We start from the raw sequence: 9,762 nt of genomic DNA, 5'->3' as shown, positions 1-9,762 counted from the left end.
AAAAAAAAAAAAAAAAAAAAAAAAAAAGAATGCTTAATAATTTCAGCTAGACCAGGGGTTTTCAAACTTGGCAACTTTAAGACTTGTGGACTTCAACTCCCAGAATTCCTCAGCCAGCCCTGAGGGAATTCTGGGAGTAGAAGTCCACAAGTCTTAAAGTCGCCAAGTTTGAAGACCCCTGAGCTAGACAAACACAAGTAGTGACTATTCAAGAATATTCATTCTCTTTTTCCATAATTAAGTCCCAATATTCCTAACAAAAACAGTTCTGGCTTAAATTCTATTCTGTATTTTAGTCATTTCTTCCAGCCATACATGGATCTTAAACCAAAGGCAAATCTTGATGCCCCTGCCAGCTTACTTTGATGAACGCCTGAAATCTTTTATCCTTGGAATGAAGGTCTTTGAAATAATTCACTGCCTCATTGTGATGCCCACAAAACTTCCCGTACGTTTTCTTCATTCGCTCGGCGTTCTCTCCGGAAAACTGCAAGTTGCAAGAGATAAATCAGAATGAGGAAATCAGTGGAATGAGGAAAACCAACCAAGATTGCTTGAGCTATCACAGCCATCTTCTGGGAGAGGTTGAAGCCATGGACATCTGGGGAAAGAGGTTCTAGTTGGGATGCTTTTGCCAACGCAAAATGGATCTTTCGTGTGTGGGCCGTTTAAATTCTTCTTGAGGTCTTAACTGAACCCAAATAAGCTACAAAGTTAAATTGGAATGATTTCCCTGGCAAGGCTTATCACAACTTACTTGATTCACTAGGATGTCCCCTATCCTCTTGATGACAAAGTTCTTCTCACTTCGGTCAGCCAGGGATTCCTTTCTCCTCTCCAGAATTCTCTGAAAGAACTGGCTGTGGATGTTCAGCAAGTTGTCCAAGCAAGGAAAGATTTTCTCCACCATCTGCTGCTCATATTGTAGTTCCTGCACCATGCCTCTGCTGTAGACATCACTCATGATCTTCAAGGTCCGGACATGGTGCATCTCTGTCTGCATCAGTTCTGGAAAAAAGGAGCATGGAAGGGAGAATCAGAGAGATGCATAAGGCTATGCCAATGCATGGGAAAACACGGTTACGGCTTTCCTTGGCTTTGATTTAGAAGTCAATAAGGCTTCCATAGCTGGGTTATTCAAGAAGTGCTTGGATGACTACTTAACTGTATCTACCTCATCAGATGCAACAACTCACTGGCAATATGAACCAAAGAGAATGTAAATATTTATTTATTTATTTATTTATTTATTTATTTATTTATTTATTTATTTATTTTTTTATTTATTTGATTGATTTGATTTGATTTGATTTGATTTGATTTGATTTGATTTGATTTGTATCCCGCCCTTCTCCTTACCGGATTCCCCTACGTGGGGAATGGCATAAAGCTATCAATGCGACTGTAGTGCACCAGAACAAACTATATAGCACATTATATAGTTCAAGAATGTCTCCTCAAAAATTTGAAGGTACTTGGGATGATCTCACCGTAGCCAACCAGAAGCAGTTAGACGGTTAGCTTCCTTAGATACTGAATTATAACATCTATCCCATTTGCAATTCTATGGCTCTATATTATGGTGATTTGATTATGGTTTTATCTTACTTGAATATATTATCTCCTGTACTGTATTGTATTGTATTGTACTGTACTGTACTGTATTGTATTGTATTCTCTGTCTATCTATCATCTTTATCTATCTATCATCTATCTATCTACTATCTATCCATCTGTCATTTATCTCCTATCTATCTATCTATCTATCTATCTATCTGTCTGTCTGTCTGTCTGTCTGTCTGTCTGTCTGTCTGTCTGTCTGTCTGTCCGTCCGTCCGTCCGTCCGCCCNTATCTATCTATCTATCTATCTATCTATCTATCTATCTATCTATCTATCTATCTATCTATCTATCTATCTATCTATCGAACTATCTATCTATCCATCCATCCATCCATCCATCCATCCATCCATCTATCATTTACCTTCTATCTATCTCTCTATCTCTCTGTCTCTCTATCTATCTAATTTGATGCTTTATTTAAACTAAATTTGTATATCAGTGATTGCATGATCTCTGTAAATGCCATACGCTAAATAAATAACGGTAAAATAGGAATACAGATGACATACCATAAAATAAAACAGCAGAGAACAAAATACAGGGTAGAAAAAGTGGTTGTATAAAACACTCAAAAGAGTTATTTTAAGAAAGAATAATTGTGGCAATGCTGGCAAAAAATCAGAACCCATTCATGCAAGTGGGATCTGTTTGAAAGGACTTTCATATTCTCATAGGTCAGTTCTATGTCCACTGGCCTGTTCCCAAATGTAAAAAAAAATAAAAGAGAGAGAGAGCGAGCTAAGATCTTACATGGTTTGTTGAGCAAGTTGCAATGACTTGGTTCATGAATAACTTTAAGCCATAAACCTTGCATTGCATAAACCATGACTGGCTTCAAGCATATGTTTATGCCAAATCAAACAAACCAAGCTATGGTGTGGTTAAAAATACAAATATGACAAAGCAACCTGATTTGCCTCTGTATTGCTGAACTTAAACCAGGAGATTGTAACTTGTCTGCCACTCACCATAAATGACATCTTGCCGCTTCACAATGTCTTTCTTCTGCTGTTTGAGAAACTTGCTGTCCACCACTTGACTCCAAGACTGAGCTTCCAGATGTTTCAAGTCTGTTTCAAAGTCTCCCATGAGTTGCCCTTCATTCATATCTGCCCCTGAAAAGAGGGAGAGGCGATCTGATTATTGTGCCTAGGTTTAGCTTCTATACAGGATACTTTAATGCCAGTTAATGACCCTGCACTTTGGTCACTGGTGAGTCTTTTGATGATGATCAAAAGTCAAGAGCCTTGATGCCTCCGGGTCTCAAAATCTATCAGTCCCATAAATGTCTCAAAATACTAGTCTGCAGATTATTTTGATTTCCTTCAGGCATGTAATATTTCTCTAGGATTTAGAAACAACCCAAAATGGGGTAGGATCTTCATTCTAGTAATGAGATCAGAGGAATAGCCAATGGAATTTAGCTACTGAGCTCAACAGAGGAAAGGAATTCTACTCTACAGCTGTTGATTATAATATATTTTGATTTTTTTAATATCATATTTTATTGGTTTTCCAGTTTTACATTTGAGTATTTGGAAGGCAACGTGGCGATTGGGTTAATCAATAGTTCAATAACAAAATCTTTAGTACATATCTCAGGTTACATCATCAAATATTTCTTCTCTGTTTCCCTTAACGTTTGCTATATCATATTTAAGCTAGTAGATTTCTAATTGTATCAAATTCACTTATGGATATTACTTTGTACTCACTTTATGCCTTAAGAAACGTCACTCCCTTTGGGGTAATAATTTGCAGAAAAAAAGAGTCAAACTGAACAGAATAAAAAACTTTTTCCCATATTGACTGAGTACAAAAAAAAAGTCTGCCTGCGCAGAACTGGGAGCTTGTGAGAATGCTACAGTTTGCTAAGGCTACAATCATCATGAAGTTATCACATGGTTTAGGTTTCATCCATAGCAAACCTAGGAATCTCTTTTCATACACCCAGAAGAATTTGGTCCAACCCCTGCGACCCCACAGTGTTAAAACAGCAGCGACAACACAACCTTTTCAAAAGTAACTTAGTAATGAATGCTGAGCAATTCCACAATTACTGTGCAAATCTCCCAGAGTGAGCCATTAATGTAATTGCATTGTCATTAAGAGGTAATTTGTCTGCCTTTGTTTAACTTGGGTAAATTAACAGAATATCAGAAGAGGATTTTGATGAAGCTGGCACAATCAAGCTGCGGAAGCAATTTATACAACTGTCCTGACGACAGACCTCAGAGGAATTGTTCCCTTGCCCTCCAAATCCCACATCCTGGACTTCAAAATATTTATCAGCTAGGGTTGAATGTATGTTTTCGTTTTGTTACATTTCATTTGTTTGTTTTACTGTGCTGTATTTTATTCTCTATGCTAAAACAATAGACTTATTGCTAAGCAGCCCAAACATATTGCAGCAACCCAGAACAGCAGGAAAAGGAAATGGAGCATCTATACAACACATTCCAACAAAATGGATACCCATGCAACTTCATCAAAAAGTTCTTGACCACTCAACCCAATACAGCACAACCAACAAAAACTCTACAAAGAAATACACTGCCATACATCAAAAATATCTCAGAAACTGCAAATAGCCTGCTACTACCACATGGTAACATGCAGCCCTTCCAACATTGCTGGATGTCAACTCCAAGCAGTTCCCAACTAACATGCTATTGGTGAAGGATACTAAATGTCAGAGTCTGGCTCTCAGTATCATGTTGGAGAATTAGCAATTATTGGTTTGTCCCATATTTTAGTTATATGGAAAGAGATCTACGGTAGATCTCTTCATGTACAGAGAATTTAGCATGTGTGAAAGCATTCTTTTCTCTCCCGATATCCCTCAGCTTTTCTCCTATATTCAAGCCTGTTATTTCCCAACATGGTCACTTACCTTCATCTGTTAATGACTCCATGGATTCGTTTACCCGGCTGATTTTATTCAAGGAGTCCGTTGATTGGGAGAGAAATTTCCGCGTGTGAAGGATACTTTCGTCATTTCCGACACTGGCAGGAGAAGAAATGGGGAAAACAGAGTCACCTACTGAGAAGGTGGGGTGTCCACCCCAAGCCACATTCAACATCAAAAGGAGACACCAAGTTATAATTTGGAAAATGTTATGATTACATAATTTGTGTCTGATGCGTTAATGATATCTGGCACAACAAACTTTCTTTCTTCCTTCCTTCCTTTCTCTTTCTTCTTTCTTTCTTTCATTCTTTCTTTCTTTCTTTCCTTCCTTCCTTCCTTCATTCCTCCCTCATCTTTCTTTCTTTCTTTCTTTCTTTCTTTCTTTCTTTCTTTCTTTCTTTCTTTCTTTCTTATTAATTTAGAAATTTAGACATTTTAAATTAAATCAATTGATACAGCCACCAATCTCACTAACGTGATTCTGGGCAGTTAACAAAGATTTAAAAATGCAGTGTAATGTCAATATAAAGATACATAGTCATATATGCATACAGACACATACATGATGAACCATGAGGAACACTATGCCATTTGTGCAACGAACAAGAGGAAGGGGTCTTTCGTACGTTGAGCAAGACCAATAACATCTCTTGCTCAAATCCTCTCATCCAAGATCTTTCAAGTGGAAAAGGTAAACCCTAAATCTGGGATCTTCTTCCCACAGGCTTCACTTGTTCAATCTTTAGCATCACCAATCACACATGTGTTAAACCCCCCCCCTCCCAAAAGCAAGCCAGCAAACACACAAGTTCTTACCCAGCAATGTTCTGAATGGAAACGCTCTTTGAAAGGGACAAGTTCTGTTGGGATCGCCTACTATTGAACACTGAAGTTGTAATGTTCTCATCAGGAGCAAGAATCGCTGATCTGGGTCTCTCTTTTGGCTGAGAACCTGCAGGGAAAACACCAACAGATACAGTGATCAGGTTCAATTCAGGATTTGGAATATCGCCATCAAAGCTGACGCCAGCCAGAGCATAGCACAACTCAAAGAAGTAGGGCAAGATTGGAAGATGTGGAGAGACCTGGCCTATGGAATCACCAAAAGTCAAGACACGACGGAATGGGTAACATCTTTATCGTCATCATTTGGAGTTTGTCTGAAAAGTCAAAGTTTTCTTAATTAACAAACATGCCCCCTTTTTTCCCAGTTGTTTTGAAACATCTGAATTTAACAGAGCATGATTATAAAGACTAGCTGGATACAGAACAAAATTGCAAGGTTTGGGAAACTTGCACCAAGAAATTAAAAAATAGATACTCACTCTTATTTCTCATAATTACTGTGGGCAATGAAGAAGTATCATGAGGCTGAAGACCGGTTGGGTTTTTCTGGAGCTGAAGTAAAAAAAAAAAAGATTAGAATAACATTGTTATAATATAAATTCCATTCACACATCATGCTAAGCTAAGGTTTCAGAGTGGTTTGGCTGGGTTTATGTAACAAATTAAGATATCAACAACCATGGTTTATGAATCACAATGAGTGTTTCATGCCACAAACATCAAGATAAAGCCTATCAGACTCATGTATGAGAATTCAAAACATGCATATCGAGTATTTTGTATCTCAATCCCACTTAGAAGAAAAATCCTTTGAAATAGTTGAGGGGTCAAAAAATTGAAGCCCTCACACAATCGTACAATCTCCATACAGATAGGAAATTGTTTTAAGTGGCCCTAGATTAAACTATCCATATTTCTGCTATCTAAATGTTTCTACCCTTCAACATACTAGGAATGTCAGGTGGTTGTTAAATGCATCTCCTACGTGGACTTCAAAATACTACAGCTCTTCAAGAGTGTTTTGTTGTCAGGATATAGAATACAACATCAGATTTACTGATACTAGCAGTTACATAAGCGGGCCTGAGCAAATCAAGCTTACGACAGATTTATTGCAAATAAATCATGGGCAGTTCAGGTAACTGGTTGCAACAGAGGGAGCGAGTAAAGAGCTCAGAGGCACAAATGAAATAAATGAAAATAAATTTACGTATCTTCCTTCTCCTCCTTGCGCCATAATCACAATGAACCACACAGCAGTTATGAAGTGGATTTGGATAGAATGATATCACAAATAAAATAGCAATAATAGGATTATTATTGCATCCTGAGATGGAATAAGATACAGGATTCCTGACACTAACCTTGGACTATTAGAAGTCCTAGCCACAGTGAAACAGAAGCTTGCTTGGTTGTGTTTTTTTCCCTGCAACCAAGAAGGCTAGAAATTTATTTTAAAGAAAACAACAACGAGCTGGTGATATTTCAGAGCCCTAATGAGCCTGCATATGTGAAAATTGGAGGGGCTTTCCCCCCTTGCCAAGTTACAATCGCATATTTTCAGATATACACACAGATCTATGCATGTGAATATATTGAGGGGGAAAAAACCCAGAAGAATACTTACTTTCATTTTGACCTTGGCACAAGCAGCCACACTCTCTTTGCAGCCTTTATGGACCATGGCACCACAATCTGGGGAAAACAAAGAGCACACCTTTAATGTGTAGCCAATGAGAAAGTCAGCCATCACGCAGGGTTCATATTCCCATTCAGTGCATCTCATCATTTATAACTGCAACTTCCTCTGATGGAAATAGCGATAAAGACAGCTACTACAACTTACTTCCCCCCCAGACTCTATCTATCTATCTATCTATCTATCTATCTATCTATCTATCTATCTATCTATCTATCTATCTATCTCTATCTGTCTATCTGTCTATCTGTCTGTCTATCTGTCTATCTGTCTATCTATCTATCTATCTATCTATCTATCTATCTATCTATCTATCTATCTATCTATCTATCTATCTATCTATCTATCTATCTGATTTCTGCAGCCGCCCATCTCAGCCAATGATTCTGGCCAATGCACAGTTCAAAAAATATTTCATTTACTTATCCAATGTACTGGCCTCCCATCTTACCGCAGGGTAATTGTACTGTAATAATATATTACAATTAAAATGCTAAAACATTTCAAAACAATAAAAAAAACCCAACAGAAACATCCAAACTAAATACACTTAGCAGTTGAGACATTTAGCCAGATAGCAATATGTCCAGGAAACTGGGCCCTTGACACATTCAGCCCCCCCAGGCATGAGAACACAATCAGGTTTTCAAGGCCTTATGAAAGACTAACTGGGTTGGGGTCGTTCTAATCTCCTAAGGCAGGGGTAGGCAACCTTGGCTCTTTTATGACTGGTGGAGTTCAACTCCCAGAATTCCTGAGCCAGCCATGCTGAGGGGAAAGGGAGAGGTTTCCAAGCTGAGCCATGCTGGCTCAGGAATTCTGGGAGTTGAAGTCCACGAGTCATAAAAGAGCCAAGGTTGCCTACCCCTGTCCTAAGGGAAGCTGTTCTACAGAGCAGGGGCCACCGTGGAAAAAGCCTGTCTTCTGTCTTCCTTGCCAGTCAACACTCTTTGGCTGATGGGATCTGTAGCGTACCCATTCGAATCCTAACCATTAGCTGATCTCTTCAACGGAATCTTCCCAGCTTTGCACCAATTTGTCTACAGGCATCTTAACCACCATTTCAACTTGTGACATTGCGTTGCTATCCCACCTCATCAAGGGAGGACCTCCTGCCCAGAGGAAAGCAAACTACTCTGGACTCTTCCTACAGTTGTGTGGTTGGGCAACCAGAAAACCTGTGATGAGTTGACCTTTAACGCTCACTCTTGTTTTCCCTTAGTCAATACTAGTTAAGTGGCAAGTTCAGGTTCCCAAAGCAGGAATTTCTCCTTGAAGGCAACATGATCCGGTTTCAGTTTTCTAAACCTGAAGTGGCACATATGGAGGGGAAATACTACATTGAGACATTATCCAGGAACGCAACTCACATAGAGACACATCATTGCTTAAACAGAATATAGAGAGACTCTGTTTAAGAATTGAAAAGAAAAACTTCTGTAATAACCAGGAAAGGTCAGAATTCTTTAACAGAATTGTATAAGGAACTTCCTCCATCCTTCCTGCATACACTGATTTACCCCAGAAATCAAAGAGAGAAACATACTAGTGGCAACATCATCATCATCATCAACAACAATAATAATAATGTCAAGTGTATTTTACTAGACCTTGAATGGAAGTATAAAAACATTTATCAGAAATATCTTCTATTAGCTATTCATTCTGGTGTGCAAAACAGGAAAAAAAAGTCACTCACTTGCACAGACGAGTGAATCCTTGTTGAAGGGCTTGAGACAGTGGTAACAACTGATGGGGCCCACAGTTGAGATGGCACTGAAGAGATGGCCATTTAGTATCTTGTTATCTTTGTCTTTTTCCTTGGACTCTTTGTCCCGTTCCTTCAATTTCTCTTTATCTTTCTCTTTCTCCTAAAAAAGAAGAAGAAGAAGAAGTGGAAGGAGGACATTGATAGCATAAAATGCTCTATCTATCTATCTATCTATCTATCTATCTATCTATCATCCATCCATCCATCCATCCATCCATCCATCCATCCATCCATCCATCCATCTATCTATCTATCTATCTATCTATCTATCTATTATCTATCTATCTATCTATCTATTATCCATCCATCCATCCATCCATCCATCCATCTATCTATTATCTATCCATCCATCCATCTATCTATTATCTATCTATCTATCTATCTATCTATCTATCTATCTATTATCTATCTATCTATCTATTATCCATCCATCTATCTATCTATCTATCTATCTATCTATCTATCTATCTATCTATCTATCTATCTATCTATCTATCTATCTATCTATCTAAAATGACGTTCCTTCATGTGCAAGGTAGAATGTATTCAAGGACAACATCATCAAGAAATGAGTTCCATGTGCCGAAGATGCAGGCAGCTATCCTGCACCTTCATGTTCCCCAAGTCAACGGTGAGTCATTGGCTGCAGACACCTAGGGCAACGCTCGCATAGCTTTGAATCAGTCCTCGTGACCTACGCCATCAAGATGTAGGAACATCATAAATTATCTTATCCTGAGTCAGAACTGTAGCTCGGAATTATGTGGCAGCAGATATCCAGGGTTTCAGGTGGGAACTTTCCCAACCTTTGGGAAAGAACCTGCGCGTTCAGACCATGTGTTCTATCACCAAACTTATTTATGTACTTCCAGAAGAGATTATTCTATTCTGTTTTGAGAATTGGGCTCTACA

General features: G+C 38.5%; 1 protein-coding gene across 1 annotated transcript in view; it reads right to left on the bottom strand.

The window, feature by feature from the left end:
- The window catches only part of AKAP13 (A-kinase anchoring protein 13), a gene marked incomplete at its 5' end in the record, with an annotated part of 64,526 nt that overhangs the window by 18,367 nt on the left and 36,397 nt on the right, over positions 1-9,762 (bottom strand). The window contains 8 exons of the mRNA XM_029283380.1: positions 362-487; positions 758-1,008; positions 2,592-2,738; positions 4,517-4,629; positions 5,351-5,486; positions 5,860-5,926; positions 7,008-7,075; positions 8,779-8,950. Coding sequence (XP_029139213.1) covers positions 362-487; positions 758-1,008; positions 2,592-2,738; positions 4,517-4,629; positions 5,351-5,486; positions 5,860-5,926; positions 7,008-7,075; positions 8,779-8,950 — 1,080 coding nt within the window. The remainder of the gene's footprint in view (positions 1-361; positions 488-757; positions 1,009-2,591; positions 2,739-4,516; positions 4,630-5,350; positions 5,487-5,859; positions 5,927-7,007; positions 7,076-8,778; positions 8,951-9,762) is intronic.

This window comes from Protobothrops mucrosquamatus, unplaced genomic scaffold, assembly GCF_001527695.2.
Source record: "Protobothrops mucrosquamatus isolate PMUCROS unplaced genomic scaffold, P.Mucros_1.0 scaffold72, whole genome shotgun sequence".
In the NCBI taxonomy this organism is placed as follows: domain Eukaryota; kingdom Metazoa; phylum Chordata; class Lepidosauria; order Squamata; family Viperidae; genus Protobothrops; species Protobothrops mucrosquamatus.
The sequence above is the reverse complement of the archived record's forward strand: the minus strand, read 5'-3'. Positions and strand labels throughout refer to the sequence as shown.